Consider the following 18,138-nt stretch of genomic DNA (forward strand, 5'->3'; position numbering starts at 1 on the left):
AACGGCAAAAGTTGAAGATTACTAACGATAACAACATTAATTTGTGGTATCATGCAAATTAAACACTAATTGATTGACGAGAAGCAAATTGCAAACTACAGACTTTCCGTAAACTGTCATTTAGGCTGGTAAATTAAAAAAAACAAGTAAGAGCAGCGCTGTCTTCGGCTATGCCGAAGGCTTCATACCTTTCATGAACATCTGCAAATTTTAGTTTGACAAATTACTGATTTTGAATACATCTGCATACATCGATAGAGGAGTTACATACTTATATAAAAAATCGCATCTAAACAATCAGAGGTATGGAAGATATACTTTATATGGCACCAATCTAAGTGATTTTCACTGCTATGTGATCGGTATGTAAACCGGTAACACAATTTATTGGGTTTAGTTTCCTACATAAAGGAGATATATCGCAAAATCTGGTATCTGAACAATCAGTGCTATAGGAGATAAAGCTTATACAGCATAGATTTTGACGATTTTCTCAGTAGACTTTGTATTATTATTTATAAAATATCTTACGAAATTTATCGGTTTTAGCTGTTCAAATAAATTAGTTTTACAGTAAAATCCCATATTTGAACCATCAGATGTATGGAAGATACATATATGTTATAGTCACCCGATCCTTGTTATTTTCACTGTAAGTATTCTGTTAATAATGAGTGAAAATGGTGCAAAATTTCATGTTCCTAGCTGCATAAATGGAGGAGTTATAATAAAAGACCTCATATTTGAATAATCAGTTGTATGGGGTCTGCAGGTTATAGTGACCCGATCTTTGTTATTTTCACTGTAAGTCTTCTGCTCATATCTGAACAATCAGTTGTATGGGAGCTATATGTTAAAGTGGTCCGATTCTTCCGGTTCCGACAAATGATTAATACATTATAAAAATACACCCACCTACCAAATTTGATCCGGATATCTCTAAAACTGAGAGACTAGATTGCATACAAACAGACAGACAGACGGACAGACGGACATGGATAAATCAACTCAGCTCGACGATCTGATCATATAAGTATACATTTTAATGGGTCTATCTCTTCTTATTTTGGTACTTACAAACATCGGACCAAAGTTATAATACCATTTCATGCTCATGAAAGGTATAAAAAACTAAATCACTGGAAAGTGTATGCAATTCTGTGGGTATGCACAATTTCGGTTTTTACAAACATACTTTCCACTGCTAATGAACCCTAGTAACTATAAACGTCAACAATTTATAGTTTGGCTAAATATTTTTTGATTTTGAATATTAAAGGGCAGTGTTTAGGCTTTCATATCCTCCCACACAGGCAGGTGTTTTCCTTCAATTTATTGTTTTACAGAGGCTCAAAAATGTTCAAAAACGCGTTTTTCGGCACTTTTAAACCTGACTAGAGCCAATCCAATATCTTTACCATCAGACCGCATTCTACGGGAAAAATTCTATATGAATCGGCTACAATATTTTACTCAACGGAATTTAGTTGGGCAGTGTTATTTACCACCTCTGCATGGTTGTAAGTAGGGAATCAAATCCCGCATAAAAATCACAATCCCGCAAGCTTGCGGGATCGAGGTCATCAACCCCGCGCATCCGCGGGATTTGCGGGACTGAAAAAAAATCAAATTATTTCCTCTGAATAGTTATATTCAAAATTGATATGGAAAATCGACGATTGAATTTAGAAAATCTATGTATTTACTTTTAATTAGGTTGACTTTTTTTGATAATATTTCCGAAAGAATGATAAAGTCTTTAAAGTTTCATCTTTTAAATTCGATCTTATTTTATTGTACAATCAGGAAATTTGATTTTGGTGATTATGCAAAGATTCATAGGTATATGGTCAAAATAGCTATATCTGTTGGGTATTTTTCAGAAGAAAATATATCACAATTAGAGTTACTGTAGTGTTTTATCCGACCTGAAACAATACCCGCTCGCTGTAATTCCGAAACTAGCTAAAACATCAGGGATTAAAATAATGTATTCTTTATAACATGCTCTTGAAAATTACTCCAGAGCTGAATGTGTGCCTCTAATAGAACCAGAGTTATGAGTATTCGAAATTTAGCATCTAAAAGGAAGCTCAAGAAAAAAATCAACTACGCAGGACCACAAAAAAAAATCGATGAAAGGTTAATAAAACCAGACCAGGTGTTTTATATGTTTTTGGGGTCGCTGAACACGAATCTAAATTCCGTTTTGCTACATTATATCAGGATTTGCTTATAACTGCAAAACACATTGCTAAAGTTTCCCTCGTCGTAGCCAGTGCTGTCGTTTGTTTGTTTGAACATATGATTTCCCAGAAGATAATTTAGGTAGGCATTCTTAAGTGAAGTTATTCTAGAAGGCCTACCAATGAAGGGATGAAAAATGCTTCCCTGCAGAAGGGCTTGTCCATTTACAATTTACGCGAATGCACAAATTTATATTATTTAGCATTACAAATGAATTTCAATATACATTTTAAGTTGCAATAACACATATTTGATATAAACCTTAAGCAAATACTTTAACGATGTATGAATTTTATAAATTAAAGAAGCAACTTTCAATGTACTCCTCCAAAATACCTTCTGAAGTACGTCCTATAAAAGTCCTTCTGAAGGCCTTCTATGGGTAGCGAAAGAAGAAGCCCTTCAATTGATTCATTCCATACAAAAAAGAAAGGAGAAAGGAATGTAGAGTGGAAGGCCTCTTGACTCTCAGGAAGGCCTTTCGGAAGGGCTTCTAACTCTGAAATTATCTACTGGGTTATAAAATGATGTATATTTAATACAGCCATGCACGACGAACATTTTGGCGAGGACGTTCACAACTGGAATTCGTCTTCTTAATTTTTTTCTGTACTCTGGACAAGTTAGCCGAGGATGCGTCAGACTAGGCTGAGCATGCTCTGAAGTTCCATCAAGTTTTGTTATATGACACTTGAGTGCGTAGCATGCATTTAGATCAGAAGTGGGCAGCCTCGGCAGAGCATTTTTGTAGTGTACGTGCAATTAATGTCACTGTGTGCGTGCGAAGTTCCCCTGCAAAACTCTTTCGATCATGTAGTCTATTTGTGGTATATTGGAGTATTTACAAAAACCTGCAAAAAATTTTGCGACTAATCTCTAAAGAGAGTATCCCGAGATTAATCTCAATCGGGTGCAATTGGGCATTAATTAGTCACAACTAGTCTCAAACGGGTATTATGAAAGATTAATTAGTCTCCACTCATACCTTACGGATATAATTGGAGGTCAATTAGTCCCCGAGTCATCTCCAATGGGTACAATTAACGATTAAATGATATGTACGCACTTAGCCAATGAGATTTCATGTGCGGCGCTGGCACAAAGAGAGATTAACTTAACAAACCAGGGTGCTCTGGTATTATATTATTTTTTTTTTTAAAGTGAAGTCGCTCTCTTCGGAGGACATGCTCGAACAAAAGCGAACAGTTCATTCCATACAAAGAGATCAAAAGTGGTATTAGTCGCATGTTCCTTTGCGATTGCTCCCGGAATCATCCCGTATTAGTCGCATTTTTGCAGGAGCACATTTGCATGTCTGGATGTAGCTGAACGTGTGAATATGCTCGCTGTTATTTGTTAGCTCCATGCATGTTCGGGTTCGAATGCCTTCGGAGGCAACATGTAATTTTTTATTTTTATACCAGAGCACACTTGTGCACAAGGGTATATTAACTTTGTTCTCATAACGGTTGTTTGTAACAGCCAAAACGAATCGAGATAGATATGGACAAATGTATACATAAATTATCAGAATGAAAACAGAAGTCTATTAAGCCATATCTGTCTGTCCGTCCGTCTGTCCGTGTACACGATAACTCGAGTAAAAATTGAGATATCTCAACGAAATTTGGTATGTAGGTTACTCTTTATACCAGGTAGGTTGGTATTGAAAATGGGCGAAATGGTTTGTAAACACGCCCACTTCCCATATAACGGTATTTTCGAAAAATGCAAGAACTACGATATTTCAGTAAATATTAGATGCAAATTGTTGAAAATTAGTATGTAGTGTAGAATTGTGGTAAAAAGTAATATTATTATGAAATTTTTGGAAAATCGCACCGCCCACTTATGATGAAATGCTGTATCTCAGTAGCCGTTTCACCAATCCCTACCCAACTTGGTGCAAGGATTGTGTAGGGTCTAGCTAAGAAATCTGTTGAAAATCTTTGAAACCGGGAAATAACCACGCCCACCTTCCATATAACTGTAATTTACAGAAACGAAAATTGTGATAAATTAGTAACTACTGGAGCTAATTCACTTAAAATCGATGATGGCAATAACCACTTAGCATAAAATCAGAATATTAAAATTTTTTGGATAATGGGCGTGGCGCCGCCCACTTATGATCATAAATGTGTATCTCGGTAACCGATTTATCAATTTCTACCACACTCGGTGCACTTAATAACCTTGGTACGAAAAACAATTTGTTGAAAATTATTAAAATCGGACTAAAATTACACCCGCTTCCCGTATAACGGTAAATTTCAGAAACTCCGATATTTCAATGCGGACGCTAATTTACTCAGAAACGTTTGAAATCGGGTAAACATCCCTATCTATCGTGCAAAGGTAGTTCAGTTTCACCCGAACTTATACTTGTTTACTTGTTGCTTTTGTTTTTTATTAAGTGTGAGAAAGCATCTGTCAAGTGAAGGGCAAAAGCGTGTACAAACGAAAAAATATATCAACAATGCCATTGTTAATATGTTGGAGTAGTTTTATGGTACTCTGATGTAATGCAGAGACGGAGTATATGGTCCTGCCCAGGACATCGCAATGTTAATTTGACCATATTTTTATACATATGAATTGTGGTTAATTTTGGAGTACTCCTTGGCTCTTAGATAGTACTCTTTACATACATGCATGGAGTAGTCGCGATTTTTGCATAGTCGTGCAGTTGAATGAAGCTTTCGCTGCCTTTTCAAGCAGAGCGTGTATGTATACGCGAAGTCGCCCGCCACGCGGACGCTGCCCAGGGCTGATTTATGGTGTTTTCCTTTCTACAAAATATGTTGTCTTTTGGTTGCCCTCTCCTTAGCAATTGTACGTAGAGGGCAATGAGAAGGCAGCATTTTTCGGTAGAAAAGAGATCGCCATTAGATACTTCGTGTCAGTATTGTTATTGAAGGTAAACGTAATTTAGATATTTTATTTGCATCGTTTAAAACCAAGTTTTTAAATTTATTTTTTCGACAATACTTTTCAAACCCTACATTAACTAGTTGTAAATTTAAATTTAACTTTACCTCCCCTTTTACAACTTTAAATTGTTGCCGTTAGTAAATTCGTACTTTTTAATTACGTTAAACATACATATGTATGTACATATGTAACGGGTGATTTTTTAAGAGCTTGATACCTTTTTTTTTAAAAAAAACGCATAAAATTTGCAAAATCTCATCGGTTCTTTATTTGAAACGTTAGATTGGTCCATGACATTTACTTTTTGAAGATAATTTCATTTAAATGTTGACCGCGGCTGCGTCTTAGGTGGTCCATTCGGAAAGTCCAATTTTGGGCAACTTTTTCGAGCATTTCGGCCGGAATAGCCCGAATTTCTTCGGAAATGTTGTCTTCCAAAGCTGGAATAGTTGCTGGCTTATTTCTGTAGACTTTAGACTTGACGTAGCCCCACAAAAAATAGTCTAAAGGCGTCAAATCGCATGATCTTGGTGGCCAACTTACCGGTCCATTTCTTGAGATGAATTGTTCTCCGAAGTTTTCCCTCAAAATGGCCATAGAATCGCGAGCTGTGTGGCATGTAGCGCCATCTTGTTGAAACCACATGTCAACCAAGTTCAGTTCTTCCATTTTTGGCAACAAAAAGTTTGTTAGCATCGAACGATAGCGATCGCCATTCACCGTAACGTTGCGTCCAACAGCATCTTTGAAAAAATACGGTCCAATGATTCCACCAGCGTACAAACCACACCAAACAGTGCATTTTTCGGGATGCATGGGCAGTTCTTGAACGGCTTCTGGTTGCTCTTCACTCCAAATGCGGCAATTTTGCTTATTTACGAAGCCATTCAACCAGAAATGAGCCTCATCGCTGAACAAAATTTGTCGAATTTGTTGTGTTCGAACCGAACACTGATTTTGGTAATAAAATTCAATGATTTGCAAGCGTTGCTCGTTAGTAAGTCTATTCATGATGAAATGTCAAAGCATACTGAGCATCTTTCTCTTTGACACCATGTCTGAAATCCCACGTGATCTGTCAAATACTAATGCATGAAAATCCTAACCTCAAAAAAATCACCCGTTATATGCGTCGTAGTTATTTAGTAGGATTCGGGAAAGTGCAATTTACATCTACGCAATGTCCAGGCACATACAAACGAATTGGGCGGAAATAAAAAAGTTTCAAACAAATTATAAATAACAACTTTAAGTAAAATAAAACGCAGATATCTGTGGAAATTACATATTATACGCAAGTAATAATAGAATATTAATATATAAGGCATTCAAAAATACATACATATATGTTCCTATAAAGTGATCACTTTAAAAAGTGTACATATGTATTTACGTATAATAATAAATTGGTCTAAAATAATATTTCTATTATAAGAGGATATAATATTTTTTCTCAAAAAATTACTGATGTGCTACATAGTACATACATATACATATGTAATTTTTATAAATTTAGTTCTCAAATTTTTTAAACAGACCTGGCTTTGATCGAGACGACTTTCCCGCCAACTGGCATATTTTCCTTAACATAAATCGGCCCATACACCGTATTGTCCCATACGGGCGGGTTATTGGCGCGATCGACCACATCGATTTGCACCTCGACGGTACGCGACAGCGGCGGATAGCCTTTGTCCTGCGCCATTGCTTCTAATTTATATGTTTCGCGCTGTATGATGCACACATACATACACATTATGGTTATAGATATGCATATAAATTCGTTTAGGAGCATTTTAGATGCGCCGTTTCAAATCGTTCAATCAAAAATATTTAGCATTCATTATCGGTATTTGGTTTTGTTTTTTGATTAATGAAGCGTCGCAAAAATGTTGTTTCGGTTTGTAACGATTTGTTTATGTGAAATTATAAAAAAGAAGGCAAAAAACAAAAATTATATATATTTTTGCATATACGTAGTTTTGAACTTTGATAATTTGCTGAGTTATAATTAGTTGGTAAATGCTTAAAAATGTAAACCATTAACCAAAATGAATCAAAAGCACCAACGACTAAACGAAAAAAGAGTTACCCAAAATTGTTGTTAATTGATTCAAATAAAAAAGCTTAGACAACGTTGACTTTTCGTTGAGATGCACTTTCTTTTACACACATATATACATAGATAAATACATATATATATATGTGTATATATATATATACTATGTATATATATATACTATTTATATATATATATACTATTTATATATATATATATACTATGTATACATATACTATGTATATATATATACTATGTATTATGCGTGTATCTTTCTCATTTAAAACTAATGCTAAATATCAAAAATCAATTAATTAAAAATAAAATTTAGGTACCAAAAAGTTGCCTTTTAAAATGAAAATACGCAAAAAATCACATACATTGTGAACAGCAAAAAAATTATTTCGATTAATATTTTTCTTCTCTTTTAGGCAGTGCAAATAATTTTCTTAGTTTATTTATAGCAAACAAGTTACGTAGTTTTTGTCTCGATCCTAGCCCTTAAAGTTGAGTATTATAAAATCATAGATATACATTTGTTTTATTATAAGATAGAATGAAAAATTAAAATAAACGGCATAATAGCGATAAATTTGTTTTAAAATATTTTAATATGCAAGTCAAATTTCTTGTTTAACTTTTTGACAACTCTAAGCGACTCAACCAAAAAGTTGGTCTCGTAACCACGAATATCAATCAAAAACAAATCTTCTATGCAATGTTTCAATTTTCGATTAAAATAGTTGGTCCGATAAGATGATCTTATGCCACGCTTAACTCACTACAGCCATTTATATGGAATAGGCATTAAAAACTATTAAAATCAAAGGAGCCGAAATTTTTACATTTTTTCTTAGCGTTCGTATAAAAAAAAAGCACGTGGCAAAGGAAAAGCTATAAATCCAACCGAAATAAAAAATGATGTCAAGCTTTATTATTTTCCACTTTATGCTCTACCCAGAATTGCATCGGGCGACGGTAAAGTGGTCGGTGGTTAACCGCTGTCAAAATTAAAACTCACAAATGCATATGGAATGGCTCATATTTGCGGCGGCAACGTTTTTACCGCCGACGTTTTCCCGTTAATTTAAATTTATTTCTATTTTTATTGCCCACAGGGGACGGCACAATATTTATTGGGTGTTGATTGTAGTAATTTTTATTATTTTCACAAGTTTGGCAATGTTTTCATCCTTTAATATTTTCAGCTAATCTGCATTTCTACACGCATGTACCGAAAAAATATTTAATTTTAATGATAATTTTCAAATCAAAATTACAACTAACGGAAGTCGTCGTGCGCCGCAATTGTAGCTCTGATCCAGTACTGCATAAACGCACAGGTTTTTACATGAACTTCGTAGGAAGTTACAGGATATTTAATCCTGTACTCCAAAATCCTGCAAATGAGAACGATTTTTGGAGAGTTGTGAAGAGAACGACATGATTTCTTTGAACGCGGCGGTGACATCATGAACTTTGTATGATTTTGACATAAAAAAAGAGGAAGAACCTTATCTGTCGGTGGAAAAATAGAAATAGATCTAATCTGGCCACAACCACCGTTGTCGCGTAGCCCTGTCGTCGGCAAAATAATTATCTACATAAGAGTACGTGTTAAAATAATTCAACGGCTGTGGTCCGTAGCTCGTCGTTTTCATTGTGTTCGGGCTATCACTTTTTACTCTCAATTCAGAGAGTAATTTTACTGTTTGACATTTTTACAGGATTTTACACGAAAAGTATTGGATCAGAGCTTGTGTTTACTCTCACCGTCGTCCGATGTAATTCTGGGTTGAGCTTTAAATTACCGACTTCAAAAAAAAGAAAGAGGAGGTTATCATTTCGTCGGAATATTTTGTTTTTATGTAACATACATGAAACCGGGTAACTTTAGAATACAGAAACCGTTTACGATCATTATTTTTTATAGTAAAGGTGACACTCTAAGTTCCGAGCAATGGATCATGAAGAAGCTAGCGGTACTTTTAAATTTATATAAGAGCGTTGAAGTCGGTTGTGGTTTTCTTTTTTAGAAATTACTTTTTTTTAATACAAATTAGTTGTATTTTATGACCTCGACAAACTTTATGAGTGTCTTGAAATACAAGCCAAATACTACAAGGTATGTAGTTATTATTCTAATAACAATACCATCTCAATATTTTCTGGTATTAAATGAAACAAAGCTCACATTTTTCGAAACGAAAGCAAAATGATTTCCAACATTGTTATTTTGTTTCAAAAACTGGAAACAAAGTACATAAAATTTAGTTCTTCATAAACAAATGTTTGAATATGCAGAAAATTTTAGATATTTATATGAGCACATCCAAACGCTGACATTCGAAATCTTGTGCGTCTTTTTATGAAATGAGTGCAGTACATATGAAGGTATTTTAACCTGATGGTGCCGATATGTCTTATAGCCCATTTCCCCCGGGAGATTAACTGCAGTTATGAGCTCAGGTAGGTGCAAATAACGTTAACTTGGGGTGATTAGCAAAGTTTATTTCTTACTTTTTGCTTTCAATTGCTTGACCTTAATATGGGCAACTACCCCTTTCGAGTTGTAATCTCCTTTTTTCAGTAGGCATAAACTGCGGTTAAGGCTTGGTGGAAATGAACTATTAAACTAATAAAAATAATAGGAATGAAATCTAGTAAACAAAATACAATAATAACTTTACGATGGTATTGTTACAGGTATAATATACTTCAACTTTTGATTTTTTACGTGTCTTGCATCTCCATTGACAAGCGTTTACGTAAAACATAAAAACCAATGACACCAAACACAAAATAAAAATATATGTATATTTTCTTTGAATAGATTATTGTCTTCAATTTAAATAAGCGTGTGCAGTTATAGGTAAAATATTGCATATGTATGTAAATATTTACTTAAAGTTTATTCGGTTTTAGCATTTAAAATGCATGTAGAGCTTATACAAATCAAAGCATTCAATGCAAATGTTTTTTAACATTTTTTCAAGTTAGCACAAGAGAGAAATCAATTACCTGATGCCTGGTTAGTACAGTCAAATGTAACATATTATGTGAATACATACATATGTACTTCCTCAGTAAAATCTAAACATTCATATATTTCTTGTTTATATATTTAGTCCCGACTAATAGCGCTAAACTCCACCTATGTAAGTATGTAAGCAACCTTTGTTATGAGGGCTTTATCTCAGCGAACTGATACTTTTCGAAGAAAAATAAAACAATTGCTTAGATGTATGTAATATTTTTGTAGACAGCTAGGCTATTTTTTGTGTACAATGTAAATTTTTGTGTAAGCAGAATTGATAAGGTGACCGCACCATATCTAGGCGATGGCTACGGGGCGGAAAATATTTTCGCTTGTTTTTAATTTTTTATTGTGTTAAAGGAAATGAAGGAATCACGTATCTAAGGCGGTAAGTTTTCTTTGGAGTCAGGAATCAACGTTGATAGCAAGGAGAGTTAATTTGCAACGGTAATTTTCTCTTTTTGTTTCTTTTTTTTAGTTTTGTGTAGGCTGCTTCAAAATTCAAAACTTATTGTGAACGTACTGCGATGTTGGTGAAACCTGGTAGCAAGGACACCGATGCCAGAATGAAAAAGACATTACACCACATTTACCACCAAATCAGCATTGCAGTTGTAAATTGGTGTGTTGGCTTCATATTCAACATACGGCCTGGCTCCAGCAAAAATGTCCCTGCTTTGGGACTTCTCCACAAAAATACCTCTACGTTCACACAAAAGCTGCCATTAGTAGCTTGCAAATATCGGTTAACATTGTATTAGAAAATTTTACATTATGTTAAAGTTAGGACTACCAAAAAGTTAGTATCTATGAAATGGAGATTTATCTTTTATATTTGTATGTATGCATATTATAAGTATGAAAGAAAGTTCAACAAGCTTTAGTTACAAAGTGGTTATGTTTAAAATACAGGTAAGAATTACAAGAGACATATACATACATCTGTATGCATGTAGCTTGTCGATGCTTGTGAACAACAGAGCAGGAGTAGATACAAACCTTGCCTTCACCGATGTTACAACCGTACCCACAGTGACATTTTCGCGTATATGTATTGGCCCATAAATGCTCTTATCCCATATTGGCGGCTTGTTATTGCGGTCAACTACGTCTAACTCAACATCGACATCGGCATAGGATGGTGGCTCACCACGATCCGAGGCGCGCACCCGCAAACGATAGCGGTCGCGCTGTTTTAGTGTGTGAGTGTTTTTTTTTATTTGTTGTTTTACAGATTTTACGATATGTAAGCGTTACGTAACAGTATCATGTTAAAAAGTTGTAGGTGCGTAAAAAGAAAAAATTTTTATTATGATTACATTAGCGAAAATGTTAAAATTGTTTAACAGTTTAAAGTAATTATTTCGAGGGTTGCTTTAGTTAGCGGTTAACATTTTAATTTCAGATCCGAATGCTTTTAATAAGGTTAACAGAGTGTTATCAAAATTTCGATGCGGCATAGCATATTGAATATCATTAACAGATAATTTGCAAGCTTTCTTTAAAAAGTTCTCGTTAGATAGGTTTGTGTCTTCGCTAGTTTAATGTTTTGTTAAATTAATGTTACCGCTCTGCTGCAATATACCTTATATACGGCACGGATGGTACTGCTTAATAAAAATTTTGGGTATACTAAAGGCTGGTGGATATTATAATCGTGTTAATATGTATGTGTTTCAAACAGTCCATAATAGTAGTAGTCAATAGGTTAACATTTTTACGGCAATAAAAATAGTTAGCAATAAAAATGTATAAAATAAAAACAAAAACAAAAAAATATCGTAAACTCAGAAATTCATAACACAAACATAGCATTATACATATAACGTTAAATATACATACATAAATAACAGTTAAATGAATAACTATTAATAAGATATTAAGAGTTACATAATGCGAAGTTAGGTTTTATTTTATCCAATACGCTGAAATTGAAGTTTTTGTACAATCATGTAAGATTTTAACAGTTTGTTATAGTAGGGAAAATTATGAAACGTATTAAAAGTCGATAATTCGGGCCATGTTAAGTAATATTTCAACTTAGAGCAAAGTGCTGATGCGTTTGCTTCTAAACTAACTTATCAATAAAAATTTTGAAAGGCAGTACAAGAAGTTAAATGGAATTACAATGGACTAAACCAGACATTCTTGGATACGAAGGCCCAATTTCAGACGAGCTATTCGAGTACAGATTGTTGATTAACTGCAAAAAGTCATTTTTATACCCGAGCGCACTTGTGCACAAGGGTCTTTGCGCATTTTCATTTGACCACTCATTACTTCTTTATTTATCCAATTATTTTCTTCATTAGTAACTTGATTTTTTTGTAAGAGAACAGGCTTTAGCACAAGTGAAAAAATTTCACACGGAGCCTGTTATTTTTTAAATTTTCCTCCTGCTAAATTTTTTTTTATTTTTTTATCAAAAAAAAAAATGGAATGATTAATTAATTTTTCAGAAACTATCAGTCCTATCGCTTAGCTTTCATTCGTAGTATTTCATTTTCAGATTGTTAAAATTTTTCGTAAGATATACGTGACGAAGTGGAATCACCTTTTGTTTTAAGCTGAATAACTGTAAATTCAAAATATCTCGAAAACATATCCATAGAATAAAAAATTAGCTCGATTTTCGGAATCAGCGGGCGATTCTACATGGCCAATGGATAGGGGCATCCGTGGAACAAAAACCAAACGCAAATTTGTGATCCAGTTAATCTTTAATATTCAGAAAAAAAGTGATTAAAAATGATTTTCTGTTATTAATAGAGCGTCTTTTTGTAAGAGAATGTTGCTTGATAGTGTTTTGAGATACGTGGTTTCGCCAAAGTACCGTCTATATATAAACTAGCTGCGAGAAAGTGCGGGTTTTCATGTAAAAAGGTTTTAAATTAAAAAATCTTACAATTTTAGACAAAAAAATGGTTAACTTTGATTAAACAATTAAAAAGGAATCTGTGCGAGTAATTCGAGTAATTGCGCATTTGACCAAAACGGTGATTTAATGAAAATTACTGATATCTTCCGATGCTCTAATAGCATCACTTCAACACAATGTAAAAAAAAAAACGGTAAAGGAAGTTGCGGCAGACCTTGAAGATCTTTTGGTATAAATATTTTTAAATCACTTTTTATTGTTTTGCAAAGTCAAATTTAAAAATTAATATTTTTTATTGTCACTTGTAGTTGAAAAAATTTCAAGGTGGGCAAAAAAATATGGAAAGATGTAAAAATTTTGATCAACTTTAATATGAGTAAATATGATTTCTAACCAATTTGTAGCTGATTTTACATGGTAAAATTTAAAACGTAATTAAAAATTGTAATCTGATCAACAATTTTCATTAATTTAACGATAGTCACATGAAACCTTGCAATGCAAAAAAATTACATTTTCGAAGATCTTGAAGTTTGGATAAAAATTGTATCATGTTAAATTATTTTTCGGGTCAGTTTACAGTCTATTTTTTTTATTTATTTTTTACTGCTATAGATAAATCCATAAGTCTCTTCCCATAAAATAATAAGTTTTTTTGATCTAAGAGATTTGGCAACATATATATGTACATATAATTTGTTATATTTTTTATATTTGGGGTAACTTTTGAAGGAAAAATTTTTGTTATCGCTATCAATAGACAGTTTTCTACTTCTGCACAAAAAAAACGAGAAGAAAAATTTAAACCTGTTAAAAGTTATAGATTATTGATCACTCAAACCGAAAAAAAAACACTGTGCGCCGTTAAATTTCGGTTTGTCCGATTGTACTTCATTTCTGAATTTTAAAACAGTTCCCTACAACTTCTTTCCATTTAACATCTCCATTAATGACATGGTCTTTAAACTGTAGCAAAACTTTTAAGCAAATATGCATGCCAATGTCTACATCGAAATATCACTTAAGGACACGTACATATGTACGTTCACTACAAATATCGACTTTTGCTACAACCGGTTCTAGTTAGGTTTGATGATTGATGAATCTCTAATTGTTAGGCCATAGTTACCGGAATCGTGCGTTACTATGAGGCGGAAACTACATCAGTACAAATACAGCAAGCATAAGTACATTAAAAATTTGGTGACTTAAGGGAAACGCACAGTGGCGTAAGAGAGTGCGATTGCCGGGTCTTCGTACTTACTGGATAGCAACCCTGCTTTGAGATGCAGTATAACGTAACGCACATACATACATATGTATTGTTGTTGAAGGTTCAAGTTTCGTTCAAATATGAAAGAATATATTGAAACATATTTTATTTATACATTATTTTTCTTAATACGGCGAACAAAACAGAAATGAAAAAAATTAAAGAAAATTAGAATCAAAACAAAACAGAAAAAGGTGCAGTTAACTTAACTAAAACCGGAACAAACAGAAAAACGCTGCTTTAAAATGCACAGGATGGCATTTTGATTTTTATTTATGTTTTTATATATGCTTATATTTTATTCAAACATATTTAGGGGCTCTGTATTTGTTTTCTTCTTCGTCGCCGGTTTTTTCATGCATGCATTCGTGTCCCGCAAAAATGTTAATCATTTAGCAAAATAACAGTTGCAGCTGACCATCAAAAATTTCGTTTAATCGAGCTAGCTCATTCTTTTCTGGATAAGGAAAATTTTCGTATTGGTAACAATTGGCAAAAATATGTTTTTTGACCTAGTAGGTACTTTTTAAAAAATAAAGTTTTCACTTAGATACGTAGGTAAAAAATACATATATTAGTCAATAAATCAAATAAACAACATAAAGTTTACATCAAAAACAAAAGCAAATGTGTTTATTAATTGCTATTAATTCTATTTTCAAATATCGATACCTAAACATGATAAGGTGCCATGTCCTTCTTTGAAATTGTTCAGGGGGACGAAAAATTGATGTAGTTTCGCATTATCTGACATTCTGCATCAAATACTAAATTTTGAAAAGGGGGTTGGCACCTTTTCACCTTTAAGTAGCGATATGTATGTTTGTTTTCAAAAGGCTTGAAACGATACCCAAAAATTGATTGATCAGTAGCAAGCCATATTTGAAAACAGTTTCCGCCGTTAAGTCGATTGTGGTTATTTGTTTTTATTTTTACTATTTAGCTTGTTGTGTATTGCTGCAGTTTTGAAAATGTCACTTCAATGTTAGTCCTAATAAAATTATGTTTTTATCTCAACATTTTACATATTGGACAATACTTCTAAGCTACTTTAGTTAGTAACTAATCCTTTCTTAAAATTAGCCCGGCCTATGTTTTTACAATAAACCTACGATGTACTACAAATTAAATACTGCATTAGTCAAAAAACACCAGGTTGACAGCCTTCGAGCTGATTTTTTTTCAATAAATGTATTCTTGAATGCTTCATTTGAGCATATGCTTATACATACATATGTATATTCAAAAATGTTAAAAATCAATTTTTCATAGTATTTACATATACATACATATTTTGATTCTTTGTATTTACAATTCCGCCACCAAATTTGTGCGCATATGTATGTGGAAAACTATGCAATGCAACTGTAATATGGGAAATAACTTTTTTCGAGGTTTTTGAAAATAAGGACTCTATAAACTAAACAAAAATTTTAAACGAGTTTACGTATTGCCACGTTTTCCAAAAACTGTTTATCATTTATAATTTTGGTGTACACATTTTTCGCCAAAGCTTAGTTGATAAGTTATTTTCGACACTTTAAATTTTCTTCAAAATAATTTGCACTGCATGTGTATTTATTCGAATGCATTTTCAATTTGCATTTATTTTACGTTCAAAAGTGTTCGTACTACGAGAGTCAAAGTAAAATAAAAGGTTTAAAACAACAAAAACCACGAAGTTCCATATTTTTATCGAAAAAACTAAATACTCTACATTGAATTGAACGAAAGATGGTGCATTTTAAGGAAACGAAATTTAACTAAAACTTTGAAACTCAAATAATTAAACCAATTGACTAATTTCGTTCGGAAATCACAATACGTTTCAAAAATAAAAACATTAAAAGTTTTTTTCAAACACGAATGTAGAAAAGATTTTTGATTTAATTCTCCCTTTAACTGACTCTTTCCATATTTCTTTTGACGTCATTTAACGAAACGACAAATTGAGGTAGCATTAAGATATTCTTTTGTTTTTTAGTCAATCGCACTAGTGTGCGTAATGGTTAGTAAACACAAAAAGGAGTTCAAATTAAAATATATAAATTAAGTCAAAAACTCACATAAACCATAACTATGTATGTGTTCTTTTGTTAGTCTAAGCAAATTAAAAATTTTTTGAGCAGTTTAACAAAATGCTAAATAACAGCAAAATATTTCAAGTTGTAAACTTAAAAATTGGTTAACGAGGCACTTACGTCAAGCGGCTTCTTTAACACTATCCAACCCGACTCAGCCTGTATATCGAAATACTCCAAATCGTTGGGATTGAAGGGGGCGCTCAAGCTGTACACAATGGCTCCGTTATTGTCGGCATCCTCATCGGAGGCGGAGACGCGCAGTATGTTTGTGCCGATGCTGGCGTCTTGCTTCACATTTTCGACATATTTCTGTTACAGAAAAATTAATTTTACAAATTTGCAAATAAATAACTTTCACTCTATTCTCACTTGTCGATCAAAGAGTGGTGGATTGTCGTTGACATCTGTAATTTCTACTGTAAAAGAACACACGCCTTCTAAGCTAGGTTCACCTTGGTCAGTCGCTTTAACGGTGACCGAAACGAATTTACCATCGTCACCTTCGCGATCGAACACTTTGTTGGTGGACACCTCGCCGGTCTCTTCGTCAACGGTGAATTTGGTGCCTTTCTGATTTGGCTGTTGAACGATTGAGTATTTGACCTGCAAGAAGAAGACGAAGTAAACATTACTAGAGTTCATTATTTGATGCGAAAATGCGAAGCAAAAAAAATTAGCGCTTTGTTTTGTACAAAAACCGTGAACGTTATTAAATAATTTTGTCAGGGCAAAATGCTAAATGTCAAATGGCAACAGCAGTTTGCGAAAATTAAATGAAAATATATCATGCCGCAATACGGTGAAACAAGTAAAATTTTATTTATTTTATTTTCTTCTGTCGCACAGTACAGGTTTACGTCGACAGGCTTTGCGGGGGCGGCATGGTCAGCTTCAAAAAGAATCGGCGGCGGCAGCGACGCCGGCGCGTCTGAAAACGCCGGCGCTTCTGCCCATAAGGTAGATTCCATAGTGCCATGAGGCTACTAATCTTATAACTATAATTCAACTTAATTCATTCTGAAATTGATTTTAAATTTAAATATTGTTACTTCCTACCAGCGTTGCCACAGACAAATTTTTTTTCCTACCAAAATTTCCTACCATAACCAACCAAAACCTATCAAACCTTTTTTTGAGTTTTAATACTTGTTTTCAATGTCAATTTTTTTAAAAACATAGTTAACATAACATTTAGTACAACAAAAACACAACTAGATTAATAAAAACAAATTAACTGCGTATAACGATTCACTTTACTGTACAGACTTATCCATATGTACATATGTCTCTTTACACATACATACATACAGTATTTAATTAATATAATTAACAGTTATCTATCTAATAGAGTTTTGTCCTAAAACACGGAAAGAGGGAAAGTAAGCTATAGAGTCTCCAGAGGAGTTCCCCAAGGTTCCGTTCTTGGCCCACTTTTGTGGATCATAGCCTACGATGGCGTATTGCGTCTACCCATTCCAAAAGGAGTTAAAATAATTAGCTATGCCGATGACATCGCTTTGGTGGTTGTGGCTAAAGACATAAATAGGGTGCAAATGGCCACAACAAATGCTTCCAAAATAGTCATCGACTGGCTTACAGCGAGGGAGCTGAACTTAGCAATCGAGA

General features: G+C 33.5%; 1 protein-coding gene across 1 annotated transcript; it reads right to left on the minus strand.

The window, feature by feature from the left end:
* Positions 1–11,161: 11,161 nt before the first annotated feature.
* Positions 11,162–17,115, minus strand: LOC118753294 (neural-cadherin-like; the record flags this gene model as incomplete). Its single annotated transcript, XM_036488166.1, has 3 exons — positions 11,162–11,467; positions 16,630–16,821; positions 16,882–17,115. Coding segments are annotated over 3 exons (732 nt in total), but the record flags the coding sequence as incomplete, so codon positions are not given.
* Positions 17,116–18,138: the final 1,023 nt, after the last annotated feature.

Source organism: Rhagoletis pomonella, unplaced genomic scaffold, assembly GCF_013731165.1.
Source record: "Rhagoletis pomonella isolate Grant_MI unplaced genomic scaffold, Rhpom_1.0 Rhpom_scaffold_02325, whole genome shotgun sequence".
Lineage (NCBI taxonomy): Eukaryota > Metazoa > Arthropoda > Insecta > Diptera > Tephritidae > Rhagoletis > Rhagoletis pomonella.